We start from the raw sequence: 17645 nt of genomic DNA, 5'->3' as shown, positions 1-17645 counted from the left end.
CATCTACATTACTCTTTCCTGAGTATATGTCTATGATGGAATGATTGGCATTTCATCCTTGAATTGTTTATATTACTTCATTATGTATGGACTGTCTTACTGTAACCATTTCTATGGACTGATTTTGTACAGATTTCTGTATCTGTTGTTCTCTTTTAAACAAGGTCTTCTATGTTTAATACATTTTAGTTTTTAACTGTACAATACTCGTTATCGTTCCTATAAAGTCCAAGCACATATAATTCTCTTTTACAATAATTTTGTGAACATATGCACGGAAGACCAGGTAGCAGCTTTACAAAGCTCAGAGTCTAAGATAACTGATGGCGAAAAGCCCAGGAGGTGCCTATACCCCTGGTAGAATAAGCTCTCACCCTGAAAGGAGGAGCATTACATTTCAGACCGAATGATCTGAATGACCAATTGACGGACTTAATGAGTAATGAAAGCCTTGGAAGCTGCCTGCCCCTTCATGGGTCATTCTGGTAAAACAAAAAGTCTGATCCTCGGATCTTCGCGGATCTAGACAAACTCTTACTGCTCACACTACCCTTCAGGGCACAGATCTTTACGGGTGGCAGAAATACCTTTGCCTGGACCTTATCCAGGATCAGCCACAAGCAGCCAAGACAATAAGAAAGGTACTCTTTACTCAAAACACCAACAGTTAGCCCAAAACTCCCCCCTGCAGTCACCGCTACATAGGTGTCCAACCTTAGCTAGATTGACAGTTTGTTACACATATGGGGCACCCCACAAAAAGTAAATAAGGGGGATTTCACTTACCTGTCCAGGCGCAGGGAACCTTAGGAACCAAGAACCCAATCTTCACCCATCACGGCAGGTTTTGTCACTTGGGGGACCTTCAAAGATGGGGTATCCTTTTCATGTTTTAGGGTCAACTCCCTTAGACCTGTACAGCATCCTGCAGGAATGCCTTAGCTCTGTCGTGTCCAGGATTCCACTACGCAGGGCCCAGCGCGCGGAGGTCAAATTACTGGCAAAACCTCGCGGGATCCTTTTATCTTCTTTGCGAGGCTCAGGTACCATTTATCCAAGCATATAAGCCTGCTTCAAATGGATCTGATCAGTCAATTCCTTGATTCATTTAAGAACTGTGCTGGGACTACAAGACCTGGAGCTTGAGAGTTCTCAAACAAATGTGCCCATCCACCTTGCAGACACTGGTAAAAAACTAAAGTACTTTCCTGTATGGGAGGGGTTATATAAGGGATCACTATCTGTCTAAAGACCTTTGGTCTACCAGTGTCGATTCATCTGAAGATGGAATATAACCCAATAAGGAAGAATAGCCTCACTCTGTGTCCCGAGATGCATGATAAAGAAAAGGATTACCCCTTTTGTATTGTATTTATTTCAGCTCATATATGTTAACTCCTGGGAGTGTGAACATCCTGCAGAGTGGGCTAGATGGAGAGTGATTTTACATATAGTCCCCGCAGGGGGATGGGTGATCGCGATCAACAGTTCTGTGTACTGCGATTGGCCCGATTTCAATCAGCGTCACCATCTTCTATGGGAGGCTGCAGTAAGGGCAGAAGTTATCTGGGCTATAGGGCTGCTTGTTAGGACGGAAGGAAGTCTATCCACGCATATTAGCAGAGTCTGGAACGTCATCTCTGGTGAGGTCACTTTCGGCTGCCTTCTAGTCCAAAATGATAGGCTCGTGACCCGATATGTCACTTCTGGTTTACAGAATAGGGCGGTGCCTTCAGTTTACACACAGAGTAAGGGAGGAAGAGGAGATTAAGTGTGGTGACACAAGAATGAGTCACCCATAACTATCCCCACTCTCCCGGTCTGGTATACAGGTGTCCATACTAATAGGATAAATAGGGAGCAGAGGGCACACCTATATAATCCCCACTTACTGAAGAAATACAAGTAGAGGGTGTAACACGTGGGAGGTGCTGTTTCTCTGGACATTTGTGTCAGCGTGTTGAGCTGATGACATGCATGGTTTTCACTTCTTCTGTGAGTGTTTTTAATCCTTAGGTTACATTTTATACAATAAATATTCAAAGCAGAAAGCACTATGGTTTTTCGCTCATTATTTTATAACACCCCCGTGGCATCCTGTGAGACATCCTAAACAGACGATGGTGACTCTGTAGTGGAGTCATTAGGTGAGCAGGTATTCCAGCCATAGGTGGTGGTCACCAAATTCACTGATCACAATTTTCTGAATATCATTTTGAACGGTCACCTTTACTTGCACAGCAGTGGATATTATGGACAACATTGGGACCTTTTTTTTTTGCAAATTGGGTTGCGCTGCACAAATTATGGTATATCTTCTGTGAATTTGAGAGTTATAGGTGGACACACTCTGATAGGTGTTGGCAGCAATCACTATTAGGCCTCACTTTAAGGCCATTATATATTATTTTACACAGATTTTTTTGTACACAATTTTTCTTTCAATACTATGCTGATTACATACCGTTTCACAGTATATCTAGGCAGTGAAGGGAAATTTTCTTCTGATGTACTGGAGCCAGACAGAGAAAAGGAACAATGTCCTGGTTGAGGTTAAACAGCTTTATGGAGGTAGGTCGAGGCCTCAATATCATCTTGTCCTTGTGTGGAACCAACAAAGTTCTTTACAGGACAAGGCTGCCACCTCAACCAAATGTTTCACAGAGGTGATGGTTAATAGGGCTAGCATGGGTGCCAATACTGTTGTGAACTCTCGAGAAATTGAAGACAGACAAAATGGCAGGGCAACAAATTACTATTGTTGTGCTCCCACAACTAAACAAAGCCAACATTCAGGGACATGTATGTAAACATCCTTTTATCCACATAGGCTAAAAAGTGCATTGGTAGGTGATCTGCTAGAAAACACAAAACTCTGAAAAGGGTTTCTAAATGTTTGCCATTAGCCTCCCTAAGTACCAGCGCATCCTCAACATATATGGTCAGTGATTTATTAAGAAAGGGTAACATCGGATCCACAGATCAAACAACCACTTCTTGATAAGTGCCTCCTCAAATGGATATTGTTCTTGAAACCCTTTCTGCCAACAGCGTGCATATATGCGATCTAATTGAAGTAGATCTTTAGCCATGAGGCCGCATATATGAGTAGCTTGTCTTTGTGCTGGGAGCATGCCACAAATTCATCCATCAAGAATTTGAGATTCTTAAAGGATAAGTTCACATGTAACATGTTCCTGCAGCTCTCCTTCCAATCCTCCCTCTGATAGCAGATCTGGGATCTTCTCCCCGCACCCACTGTCACAATTTAAAAATGAGTACATCTGTGCGGTCTCTGTCCACACAGCCACGTCATGCATTCACAGAATTCTGTGAATGCATGCCTACAAGTATCGCCAGCCTTTGCAGCCGATGCCCTCATGAACCGCGAGGGCGCTGGTGAGCACTCTAAGTCTATTGAGTTTCCTGGACTGAAGTAGCTGCCTGCATCCGAGATACTGGCAGACAGCTACACTGACAGTCTGCAGGAGCCTGACATGGCACCTGTGATCTACTAGTCGTGGGTGCAATGCTTTACAGTCTCCTAAGAAAAAAAAATCTAAATGCACATTTTTTTTACCTGCAAAAAAAATGTGCATTTTTTAAAAGGCGAACTTCTCCTTTTAGCAAGCCATTGATTATGTTGTTTTCTTTCCTTATTTTATTTATTTTTTTTAATTTCAGGTACTTATATATCGCCGTCAATTTACGCAGCGCTTTACATATACATTGTACATTCACATCAGTCCCTACTCTCAAGGAGCTTACAAACTAAGGTCCCTAACTCACATTCACATATACTAGGGACAATTTAGACAGGATCCAATTAACCTACCAGCATGTCTTTGGAGTGTGGGAGGAAACCGGAGTACCCGGAGGAAACCCACGCAGGCACAGGGAGAACATGCAAACTCCAGGCAGGTAGTGTCGTGGTTGGGATTCGAACCAGTGACCCTTCTTACTGCTAGGCGAGAGTGCCACTACACCACTGTGCCGCCACAGTTTCCAGCTAAACCAGCAGATCCATCTATGGCTGGACTTAGCTAGATAGAGCCACAGCAACAGAAGGCAAGGAGGCTGCTTTAGCTGAAATAATATTTTCTGAAACAGATTCTGAAGGAGAAGGCATAGAAGTACACTTACAGCCCCTGTGTTTTTCAGCAAACTGTTGCAATTTGACTTATAACCCCAAGCATAATTTGTCAGCATATCTTGGTTCTTGCATTAGAGATAGAGATCTGGCTTTGGTATCAGGGTGGGGAGCCTGGATCACAAAACATATGAGCAAAAGTACAGATCTGACAAAGTGTTGAAGTATTTTAACTGAATATTTCATCCTACTTTAGCAGTGGAGAAACGTGTAAAAAAAAGCTAAATATAAAAAAACAACTTTTTATAATAGTTCAATTTTTAGCATTTTATTTGGGATACAGCAGTTCACAAATGGCGTAGAAAAAGTCTGCTGAAATATACAGTGAGGGAAAAATGGATTTGATCCCCTGCTGATTTTGTACGTTTGCCCACTGACAAAAGAAATGATCAGTCTAACTTTAATGGTAGGTTTATTTTAACAGTGAGAAACGGAAAAAAAAAAAAATCCAGAAAAACGCATTTCAAAAAAGTTATAAATTGATTTGCATGTTAATGAGTGAAATAAGCATTTGATCCCCTATCAATCAGCAGGATTTCTGGCTCCCAGGTGTCTTCTATACAGGTAACGAGCTGAGATTAGGAGGATTCAAAGGGAGTGCTCCCAATTTCAGCTTGTTACCTGTATAAAAGACATGTGTCCACAGAAGCAATCAGATTCCATTCCCTCCACCATGTCGAAGACCAAAGAGCTGTCCAAGGATGTAAGGACTAGATTGTAGACCTATACAAGGCTGGAATGGGCTACAAGCAGCTTGGTAAGGTGACAATAGTTGGTGCGATTATTCGCAAATGGAAGAAACACAAAATAACTGTCAATCTATCTCGGTCTGGAGCTCAATGCAAGTTCTCACCTCGTGGAGTTTCAATGATCATTGGAACATTGAGGAAGCAAGCCAGAACTACACAGGAAAATCATGTCAATGATCTCAAGGCAGCTGGGACCATAGTCGCAAAGAAAACAACTGGTAACACACTACGCCATAAAGGACTGATCCTGCAGTGCCTGCAAGGTCCCCCTGCTCAAGAAAGCACATGTACAGGCCCGTCTGAAGTTTACTAATGAACGTCTGAATGATTCAGAGGAGAACTGGGTGAAAGTGTTGTGGTCAGATGAGACCAAAATTGTGCTCTTTGGAGGAAGAGGAGGAATGCTGCCTATGACCCCAAGAACACCATTCCCCACCATCAAACATGGAGATGGAAACATTATGCTTTGGGGGTGTTTTTCTGCTAAGGGGACAGTACAACTTCACTGCATCAAAGGGATGATGAACGGGGCCATGTACCATCAAATCTTGGATGAGAACCTTTTTCCCTCAGCCAGGGCATTGAAAATGGGTCGTGGATGGGTATTTCAGCATGACAATTACCCAAAACGCACAGCCAAGACAAGGGAGTGGCTCAAGAAGAAGCACAATAAGGTCCCAGAGTGGCCTAGCCAGTCTCCAGACCTTAATCTCAGATATGTGGAGGGAGCTGAAGGTTCGAGTTACCAAATATCTGCCTCGAAACCTTAATGACTTGGAGAAGATCCAAGTACCAAGTCATGTTTTGCGAAGAGGTCAAATACTTATTTCACTAATTAAAATGCAAATCAATAACTTTTTTGAAACACGTTTCTTCTGGATTTTTTTGTTATTCTGTCTCTCACTGTTAAAATAAACCTACCATTAAAATTAAAGACTGATCATTTTTGTTAGTGGGCAAATGTGAAAAATCAGCAGGGGATCAAATATTTTCCCCTCACTCTAGCTAAACTAGCATAATAAGGAAAAGCATACAGTAACTTGTTTATCAAAATTCTTCTCCAGTAATACAATGCAGATGGTTTGGTGCTTCTATAGTGGGAAGGTCAATTCCCTTTAAAAAAAAAAAAAAAAAAAAAAAAAAAAAAAGCTATAAACCAGCTTTTCTGGTTAAAGGAAAACACACACAGACAGTGCAATATGATCATGGCCATACAGACAGTTAAAAGTGACATGTACAAAAAAAAAAAAATAGTAATGCAATAGCAGCAATCTAACAGATTCTTTCTAAATAGACTCTACTGGGATCAATTTCCTGATTTGATTTGTGTGAACTAGGATGGAACCTACCTGGCTTCTGCTGCTAGCAGCTCATCATAGTGCGAGGATCTTTGATCATCATCCTGACGGTAACGGATCACAGTAGCCAGACCTTTGCTTATAAGAGCTTCTGCAATGTTTCTAGAACAAAACAATTTACAAGTCAGAAAAAAATGTTTCTATACCTACAAAATCCAATAGTAAATGATTAAGAGAAATGTAAAACTGAAATTAACCAGTGAAATATGATATATGGGAGATAACTTGTTTGTGGAGATGCAGCTCCAAATCTGGCAACACTGATCATTCTTCTGCCATCTAAGGAGTCACTAGCTGGGACCAAAAATGTGTATACCAAACGTCAGGACACTTGCTACATGCATTCCTGTTTCAGGGCAGAGACTAGTGAAAAAAAAAAAATAAAGATTTCAACCTTGGAACATGCACCTTCTAATCAAGACAGCAATGGTAGCTCTCATACGTCTACCCTTTAACTTTATAGGAGGAGTACATATTACCAAGGCAGCTGACATTACACACGTGGTCTCTACAATTCTTGTAAAGTTACACTGTGATGACCACACTGATGCAGGCTCTATTTTTGCATTTGCATGATGTGTAGTGCATTGTAGGTACACCGCACATTTTACATTTCCAAAACAAAACCAAAGAAATTCTCAGCTTAACTTACTGACCAGCCTGTTAACCAACCGAATTGTCCTGTCTAACAGTATGCCTTAAAAACACACACATTTGCAAATACATGCGTAAGCTACAGAGCCCCGTCAAGGCACCCCATTTTTTGTAGTACTAACTCTAAATTTTGAGAGCCTCCACAGTGGAGGCACATGCATTATAATGGATAGGCAGAGGGCAGGTGAGCCTGGAGGGAGCACACCCCTCCTTAAAGGCAAATGGGTGCACTGGACACCCAGTATATAGCACAATGGCAGCAAAGTAGTGTCCAGTGCATCCCCACACCAATATTTCAAAAGTACAGTAAAACCTTGGATTGCAAGCATAATTAGTTCCAGAAACATGCTTGTAATCCAAAGCACTTGTATAGCAAAGCGAATTACCCCATAAGAAATAATGGAAACTCAAATGATTCATTCCACAACCATTTATCCATAGGTCCTTTAGTGTATAGTCCACACAAAAAGATTATAGCAATGTGACCAGGTTGTGTAACCATAAAATGTCCATCCACAAATGGCAGCCTCCACAAAGGGATTACACGCAAAATCCATCAGGAGCTACAGAGTACAAAAAAGAGGCGAGGTGCATCTAAGTGTAGCAATATGGTTACATTTAACCACTTAAGGACCGCCGCACGGCAATATACATCCTAACTTTGAAGAGGAATATCATTATGGCAGCAGCTAGCCACCAGAACCCCAGTATCCTCTTCTTCAGCCGGCGGTCTGCTTTCCGCTAAGAGTGGCGGATTCACTGTGAGATCACTTATCAGCGGCGGGAGAGGGGCCCCCCCTCCCTTCGCACTCCGGTGCCCTCCGCCGCTTACCAGATCCATCAGCAGCGGCAAAGGCGATCGGATGTTACCCCTTGCTGGGTATGGAGACGAGTGAGGGGGAAGATAGGCCCCCTCTCCATAACATTGCAGGGCGGAAGCGACGTCAAAACATCACTTCAGCCCATAGCTCTTTAAGAGCCTTTTTTTTTAATTTTTTTTTATTTTTTTTTTTTTTTTATTGCATTTTAGTGTAAATATGGGATCGGAGGTCTTTTTAACCCCAGATCTCATATTTAAGAATCCTGTCATGCTTTTTTCTATTACAAGGGATGTTTACATTCCTTGTAATAGGAATAAAAGTGACAATTATTTATTTTTTTTAAACAGTGTAAAAATAAAAGGTAAAATAAATAAGAAAAAAAAATCAATAATTTTAAACATGCCACGTCCCACCAAGCTTGCGTGCAGAAGCGAACGCATAGGTGAGTAGCACCCGCATATGAAAACTATGTTCAAACCACACATGTGAGGTATTGCCGCGATCAGTAGAGCAAGAGCAATAATTCTAGCCCTAGACCTCCTCCGTAACTCAAAACATGCAACCTGTAGAATTTTTTAAACATCTATGGAGATTAAGGGTAAAAGTTTAACGCCATTCCCACGAGCGGGCACAATGTTGAAGCGTAACATGTTGGGTATCAATTTACTCGGCGTAACATTATCCTTCACAATATAAAAAAAACGGGCTAACTTTACTGTCTTAAATTCAAAAAGGTATTTTTTTCCCAAAAATGCGCTCTTGTAAGACTGGTGCGCAAATACTGTGTGACGGAAAATAATGCAACGACCGCTATTTTATTCTCTAGGGTGTTAGAAAAAAAAATGTATAATGTTTGGGGGTTCTAAGTAATTTTCTAGCAAAAAAACTGTTTAACTTGTAAACAAATCTCAGAAAGAGGCTCGGTCCTCAAGTGGTTAATGAAGGTACAAAATTTAGCAACTCACAGGATTGACGATTAAAAGAGGCACATCTAAGTATGCAGGCGTCCGGGGTTAAGCTGTGCACATAGATCGGCCTCTGCACCGCCGGCTCCCACCACTGTCAGTCTGCAATCATGACCGGAAAGACTACCCTTCAGTAGAGCGGTCTGAAAGCGTGGCTTGAACCGCTTGTGGAGCGCAGAGTGGAAGGGATGACGGTGGTGGTGAGGAGGATGGTTTATGTGGACAGCTTTACGGGGGGGGGGGGGGGGGGGGGCAGGTACCTAGTTTTTACAGGTACTCGCTCCCATTTCTGCTCCCCCTCCATGCAGTCTTCTGGGACACGTTCCGAAGACTACCGGCCCATTCAGCAGGCACAGTGCGCACCTGGCTGAGAAGCTGCAAGCTGTCACAGCCAGGTGTTCATAGCTGAAATGCTGGTGCCGAGGACAGGAAGACAAGCGATGGCACGGGTGACCACATTGCTGGATCCTCGGACAGGTGAGTGTGTGTTTATTAAAAGTCAGCAGCTACACTTTTTGTAGCTGCTGACTTTTAATAAACACAAAAACTACTGGAGCTCAGCTTTAACTGATTGCTTGATATTACTTTTGATATATTAACATGCTGTGACTACATACCAGGAGGTAAAGTACAAGTGCAATTAAAAGGTATAGTTTGTTTTATCTAAACACATTAATTTGGAATTTACACAAGACCAAGTGAGCTGCTTTTAGGCTTAAAAGACCAAAGCATACAAATACAGATGCTGCAAACCATTTACAATTGCCTTAACGAGGAGCAAGAGGTAACCTTTAAAATACTGTAGTTCAGCTTCACTGTGATTACAGTACTTTTTGGCCACACAGCACTAATAGTCATACTACAAAATTACCAAAATTATCTCAACCAAACCGTGAACAGTAAAATAAAAAGTGATCATGGATCCAAACAGCTGTGCATGTAAATGTATCCTTTTATGTAATTAATGCTCAGCTCTGCAACAAAACTGTCACTAAGTCCCAGAATGCAGCACTAGCAAAGGCTGGAAAGGGGGAATGTCTAGCAGCTCCTCTAAAACATTCCTTTCAATTTTAACAGTGTGTAAATGCAGCATGGGATTTAGTCTGTGCCAGCCCAGCGTAAGGTTCACTGAACAAAAGTAATTATCCACAACATACTTTTGACATTTCAGAATTCTATTTGTTTCACATCCCCACACCTTTCAGCTGGCATAGCCTGGTTTCCACAAATGATCAGACAGAGGGGAACAGATGAAAAAATGTGTGCATTGATTCACATCAAGGTAAACCACTTCCAGAGGGACATTAGCCATACTCCTTAAAAAGCACTAGATTTCAACAAGGCAAGAAGGGAAAAAGTCTGATTTAGTAAAGTATCTAGTTCAGAAATCACTTGGGAAAAGATGCATCAAGGTGAAACTGCAACTATAAATCATAACAAGATTCTCTATAACACCCAATTGAGCATAGGTTCCAAAACAAAAAAATCTGGACAGCTTGGGGATGTCATGGGAAATAGAGGTTACCTAGTTCCAGTAGTTGTGTGGTCATCAGGAGAGCCAAGTACTTTGCAAGACAGAAAATAAAATGCTTTAAAGCCAGCTTCATTTCATACACTATGAATTCATTTTTTTAACATAGGGGCAGGGCCCTACAATCAATGAAACTGATGAAAATATTAAAACACTTAGGGCTGAATTTACAGCAGAACGCGGTTCTGGAACAGTGCCTACGCAATCTGCTGCAGGTGCCAATACATTGTTAATGGCACCCCAAATGCAGATCACAAAGGCAGTGCGTTTGTGGGCATCATATTACATTGTACTGCAGTACCATGCGATTTAGTGTGCTGCATAATTCAATAGTGCAGGCACTACTTTGTGTGGTCCGATGAAGTTTTGCAGCCCATTCAAATGAATGGGGTACCAAATAGCACTACAGAGCATTCTGATGTGAACCGGCCCTCAAACAAAAATTGCTAAAATCAGTAAAAAAAACAAATAGGAGTCCCTTGTACCATCAATGATTAATTTAGTCAATTCAAAGGGAAATCATAATTTGTCCTCTATTTTCAGCAAGGTGATGGAGGTCATCAGATGAGCTCTCTACAGCCTATTTAATAAATGTTAGTGCACAAAATTACAACCAATTATATCTTGGGATTTGCAGGCATCAAGACAGTTGTATGTTATGTCAGTTGGCACACAAGCTCTGCACAATTAGTCACTGAAAAATGCATTACGGCACTCAGGTTTACAATTAAACAATGAAATACAAGTGTTTCAATGTGCAGCATTTTCAGGGCAATTATGAGCAATTTGGAGGGAGGTAGGTGGTTTCACTATCCAGAAACAAGCTAACCTTCCACCCCTGCTCTTTGCTAGAGTTCAACAAAATGACAACGATGCGTACATTATTGTGTTTTGGAAGCCAAATAACCTTAGCAATTGTTGCTTAAAAAAATACCATTCCTCGCTGTGAGCTAAACTGTTATTGCATACTCCCATGCCAAAGGACTACTTTTGTCTCTTCAATCGCACAAAATAGATGTGGAATGGTGAAGTTCAATAACACAAAGTAAAATTAATTTGCTTCATTTTAATACACATTCAATTTTGACCAAACTGTATTGTTGCAAAGAAAGTTAAGGTTTGGATGGTAGGGGTATCTGGGTGACAATATTCGTTGCACAGAATGACAAATCCTTTGAGCTAGGAACTCCACCATAGGTTTTAACTGTGTTTAGTCAGATGTCTGGAGTTCATCTTCAGTGAAAATAATAAAAATTAAAAAAAAAAACCCTTCCTCTAGCAAGGATTGCAAAGCCATCATTCATTTTGGTAAATTAGACTATGCTTTAAATACGGTGGCAAGAAAAGTATGTGAGCCCCTTGGACTGAACAGGTTTACTGCAATAAATGGCAATAAAAATGTGATCTGATCCTAATCTAAGGCCGGTCATAGAAGGTTCGAAGATTCGAACCATGTGTGGGCAGGCTGAATGTACCGAGTTGATCGATCAACTTGGGTACAACCAGCCTGCTGGATTCACTTGCGATTATCGTTAGCGGCTGCTATAGCCACTAGCAATAATCACTGTCCCTAGTGGGGACGGCTTCCCCCTCCCAAGGAGCAGACAATTGCTCGGCAGGAGAGATTCCCTTGTCAGCACGGTCTGTGTTGATGGGGGAAGATTGTGCAAATTTTTTTTTCAACCCATAGTTGCAGGAAAGAAATTTGCACTGTCATAGCCTGCTTTAGTCACCACAAAAGATAAACAATGTGCTTAAAGTGGTAGTAAACTTGCATAGGTTTTAAAAAAAAAAAAATCCTGCAAGATAAAGGAATAATGTGCTAGTATGCATCGCATACTAGCATGTTATGAAATACTTACCTTAGAACAAAGCCCTCCAGTGGCGCGCTGACAGGGCTTCCATGCTCATTCGCCGTCGTTCCGGATTCACGTGCTATGGCCACCTGACTGGCCGAGCCGCTATAACGGCACTCCCGTGCATGGGCGTGGGAGTCACGAGCATTGCCCACAATTCTCAAGGAACAGAACAGGTATGTTGTTCCTTCAAATTGTATCCACCAGTGACACCACCAGCTACACGCTGTGTGAATATCTCCTAAACACCGCGATATTTACTGTACCTACAGATAAGCCTTATTATAGGCTTACCTGTAAGTACAAGTCCAAAAAAGAAGTTTACTACCACTTTAAGCCAACACAAACAATTCTAATTTATTGTGTCTTTACTAAACACACCCAAAATGTTTAGAAGGAAAATTACAGCCAAAGCTCATTTGGCTGTACTTCTCCTGTGGATCACAGGAGTGCAGCTGGCTCTTCACTCCTGTGCCCCACTTTCAACAGAAGCCCACTGTCTGCTGAAGCCAGAGCTGGTCCAGGCAAGATCATGACAATTAAGTCAGGATCCACCCACATGCCTGGACCAACACCCAGCTCAGCCTCTCAGCTGCTCTCCCCCCCCCCCCCCCGACAGCCCAGTGCTCCAGTGAGCGAGAGGGAGGAAGAGCAGACAGCGGTGATGGACAGTCACCAGCTCTCTGCTCAGGAAGCCCTGAGAACCGAGCAATCAAAAGAGGCGACAGGGGACAGATGCAGCATAGGATCCTGCATAAAAAAAATAAATAAAAAAAAAAAAAAACACACACACCCATACTTCTTTTAATGGGTTTAAAAATTCACAGTGCGGGAGGAAGAAGTTAGTAAACCCACAGACTAATTACTTCAACAATATCTAATTGGTCAAACATTTGCACACATGGAGTCAAATTAACGAAATGCATTTGGAGGTGTGGCTTAGAGCTACTTTGATAAGAGATACAAAGCAATCTTAAATTGTTTAGGCATCTATCAGTTGACAGGCAAATGGTCTATAAATGGAGACAGTTTAGTAGTGTGGCTACTCTTCCTAGAAGTGGGTGCCCAGCCAAGATGGCACAATGCAGAATTCTCACTTAGGTTTAGAACCACACACAACAGCTAAAGGCACGAAGACATCACTAGAACTGGCAAACATCCCTGTTCACAAGTCTACTATATGTAAGTCTTTGATCAGGCAGGGTGTCCATGACAGAACACCATGGAGGAAGCTGCTGTTCTCATAAGGAAAAAAAAACATTGCTGTGCACCTGAAGTTTGCTAAAGAGCACCTCGGCAAACTGCAATGCTACTAGAAAAATGTTTTGCGGACTGATGAAACAAAAGTTTGTTTGGTAAGAACACTCAACATAGAATGTATGGGCCAAAAAAAGGCACAGTTTGCCAACATTAAAACATCATCCCACAAGTGAAGTATTGGGAACATCATGAATTGGGCTTACTTCACTGCCTAAGGCCCAGACCCCTTGCCATCATATAAAGGGAAAATGAATACATAATTTTAACAAAATACCCACCAAAGCTTAGTAGGAAACGGGTGACGCAGCAGGACAATGACCATAAGTATCACAGTAAATCCACCACAGACTGGCCCCCAGTTAGAGCCCAGACCTTAAAGTGATGGTAAAGCCCCCCGTTTTGTGATTTTTACCTACAGGTAAGCCTAAAAAAGCTTACCTGTAGGTAAAATGAATATTTCCTAAACGTGCAACGTTTCATTTTAAGATAAGCCTTTCTTAACTTGCTAGTATGCAAGAAAAAAAAAGAATATATATGAGATGTGCTTTGACGAATCTTAGTAATGGTGTAAGCATACTAGTCCAAAACTTAATCCATTCATATCTGAATTATATTGGAAATTGCCGCCACTTTTGTCTGGAATGATTATGCCTGCTTTGTAATCTTTCTTCAAGACTATGTGAAATAAAGCAAAGGAAATTTTTAAGTGCAGCAACCTCTTGGATTTTTTTCTTTATATACAAGGTCGGTGGGAAGACCTGATTGCTGGCACTGAACCTAATGCTGGGTGCGGTTCTCCTCTTTGCTTTAATAAATATATATACATATATTTCCCCAAAAATAAGAACTAGCGTGATTGTCAGTGATGGCTGCAATATAAGCCCTACCCTCAAAATAAGACCTACAAGGACTTTAACTAGGGCTTATTTTGGGGGTAGGGCTTAAATTGCAGCCATGACCGACAATCACGCTAGGTTTATTTTCGGGGAAACAGGGTATATTTTACTATATATATATATATATATATATATATATATATATATATATACACACACACACATACATACACACACACACACATACATACACACACACATACATACACACACACACATACATACACTCTACATCTATATCAATTTAAGAAGATTTCTCAGAGCATTTTTTTATTTTACGTATTGATTGCTTTTACAGTCACGATGGCTGTAAAAAAAAAAAAACCAAAAAAAAACAAAAAAAACAAAAAAACACAATCATGTCTCACTCTCCCCGGCTGTATTTCTGCAGTCATTGAGAAATACAGTGATAGTTGTGATTGGACACAGCGTCTCATGGTACAGGCTTGCTGTGATTTTCCCTGTTCTGTGTGATCTCTGTGACCAATCACAGAGATGACAGTACTAGTAAACAATGATGCCAGGAAATTAGTTTTCTACGGTTTATGCGATTGCTGATTAGAGATTACAGAGATCACGTGGTATTCAGGGCTGTTCACAGCCCAGTACAACAATCAGTGCTATGCTGTGTCTGATGGATATACATTGCCCCGATGGGAAACTGTTAAAGTGATTATAGACCTCTAACATGAAAGATGAACAAAGCATATCCCTCTATAGTGTGTACTTGTCGCAATTAAAAGCACTTTGTGTCATTTCTGGTTGCGGTCTCGTTCCTCTGCTATCTGCATAAGTTACTTCTGGGGGAATTTTCTGCTGACAACCTATGCATCGGATGAGAGAGAGCATTGCAGTGCAGTGCTGATGACTGCAATAGCCAAGGGGAGGGAGACTGACCACAGAGAGCTAATATGGTTTTTGAGCATTATATTTTTTATTGGGCTTTTTCACATGGTATAAGTGTAAACATTGCCTACAAGGCATAACATGGCATAACCATGGAGGCCAGAAGAACTGTGATTGTCTGCAGTCTGAACCATCGCTGAACCAAGAGCTTGGGAACAGTAAGCAGACTTACCTGTTATAGGAGTCGGGGCATCATTGGGCAGCTAGAAAGGAGAGAGCTCTGACAGGTTTTTCTGACACCAAGAGAAAAAAGGTGATAGGAGAGTGAGCTCCAGTACACGACCTGTGATTAATAGCCTCAGCTCTGTTTTGGTGTGCTGTATGAAGAGGGTGCATCCCCACCCTCCAATCAGGAGTGTAACTTAAGCTCCCTGCCCCCTGCTTTATGAAAGCTCAGAAACGCTGTAACAATTCTGCAATTTGAAGGGCTGCAGAGAAAGACTACAGATAAAACAGATACAACTTGTGTAGAAGGATTTTTTTTTTTATCCAAGGCACCTCCATGTAAGTTATTACAACCACTTCAAGCACATTGTGTTAATCTGTTGTGACTTAGATCACATTTTATGGCAAATTACAGCAGAAAAACAGTTCACTCCAAGGGGTTCACATAGTTTTTCTTGCCACTGTATGCACTTTTAAAAACATGTCAAGTTCAAGGGATGGCTCAAAACCACAAGTAATGTATCCACCTCAATCACAGCCTTTTAAAACAATGTCAATATGACAATGGGGCTATTTAAACCAAACTAGTAAAAAATATATAGAATAGCACAATATGCTAAATAAGAGGGGAATGTGAAGAAAATGCCTCTGTACCTCAGTGCAAAATGTAAAAAACATGTTGCCCCATTACCAGCAACTTCAGTACAAATGACTCACACAATATACTAACGTTGGTAAAAATTTATGGGCCCAATATTTTTCCATTCTTGTAGGATATGTTAATGGTGTAAGGAGCACATTCATGCTGCACACCACAATTCATGGTAGAGCGATACTGCGCTGGGGTGTCATTCAAAAGGAATAGTACCAAAACGTGCTCATGCATGTACTGTGTATTAATGTGCTGTGTGGTAACACAATGCATTGTAAAGGTGAGGAATTAGAATTGGGATTATGGTGAGAAATAGAGGGACACTCTGCTGCATTTGAAAAGGTAGCTTTAGAGCAGGAGTAGGCAAGCCTGGAGGGGTAAAGACCTACCTAAACATGGAAGAGATCAAAGCTCATCAGGGTGCAAGCAGGCTTGCTTTTTACCTACCTAGGCCCCAAAAAATAATTTAATAGTTTAATTTAGATGTCATTTTTAAAAAAAAAATTGTAGGTGTAGAACCACTGCACTTCAGTAATGTGTATCTGAAAGTACAGGGGTCAGGAGTAGGTAATGCAGCGTGCCGGGGTCAGGAGTAGGTAATGCAGCATGCAGGGGTCAGGAGTAACGAACACATCTCTCTCCCACAAGCAAACCAAAAGAACCCCCCCGTACAAACCTACACCCCTTTCCTTCTCTTAAATCCGCTTTCCAGACATCAGATGCAGTAGTCTGCTAGAGTGAGGGGAAACCCTCCCAGGCCTCCCCCAGCTTATTTGTATACAATGCCAATCCACAATACTGCTTTCATCTGAAGTCTGAGATGGCACAGATGACTGTCATAATCCACCCCATCACATAACTGATCGATTGGTAGAACATGACGAATGGTTTACTGATGTCTGCTCTAGCAGCACAAGGACCTGAGTTGCTACATTAAATTCACAGTAATTCACATTCACATTTAGAATACGTTTATATCATACAGCCAAGACTAGACTTAACTGTATGATTATTAATTCACATCTAGGCAGATATTCCTAATCCCCTCTGCACAATTCTGGTGAAATTAATATTAGCTACTTTCATCTATTGCCAAATGACTACACCATTGTTAAAAGTAAAAAAATGGACGAAAACTATTTACCGTTTTATCTTGGGGCTTGACAAACAGTCTGATCTTTAAATAGAGGAGTGAAAGGGAAATGTAAACAAGCGCTCAGGCTCATTATCTCAGAGAAGTACAAAGAGAAAGCTGGGGTGGTAAGCAGTACAGAGTTAGTGTATAGAATAAGCTCAGGGCATTTTTTCATGGAGAGGAAATAAGCTGGTACCAGAGAACTATATGATCACTGCAGTGAAAGCACAACACAGTTCAGGCAAAGTACTACATGCAAAGATGGGAAGAGGTATCTCTTACAGAGATTGGGAGGGGGAGCACAACATTTGCTTTGGAAAAACCCATATGCCAATTATGCATTTAGCGCAAGAGAAGTGCATTAACTTGGCTCCGATTACAGTATGCCGCTTTAAACAAATTCATAAATTCCCCTTCACTGAGTGCATCTGTAATTCTCCTGCAATTACATGCGGGGAAATGAATGGATAATTCATAGCTGAAAAGGGAGAACGTGTAAGCATAACAAACTGTTACAAGTCGCCAATAATTAACACATTCCCTGTAA

General features: G+C 41.3%; 1 protein-coding gene across 1 annotated transcript in view; it reads right to left on the bottom strand.

Moving 5' to 3' along the window:
• The window catches only part of SND1 (staphylococcal nuclease and tudor domain containing 1), a 957459-nt gene that overhangs the window by 573282 nt on the left and 366532 nt on the right, over positions 1-17645 (bottom strand). Inside the window, exon 13 of the mRNA XM_073619298.1 lies at positions 6249-6359. Within this exon, the coding sequence (XP_073475399.1) occupies positions 6249-6359 (111 nt within the window). The remainder of the gene's footprint in view (positions 1-6248; positions 6360-17645) is intronic.

Source organism: Aquarana catesbeiana, linkage group LG03, assembly GCF_042186555.1.
Source record: "Aquarana catesbeiana isolate 2022-GZ linkage group LG03, ASM4218655v1, whole genome shotgun sequence".
Classification (NCBI taxonomy): Eukaryota; Metazoa; Chordata; class Amphibia; order Anura; family Ranidae; genus Aquarana; species Aquarana catesbeiana.
Note: the sequence above shows the minus strand (reverse complement) of the source record. Positions and strands in the feature narration are given on the sequence as shown.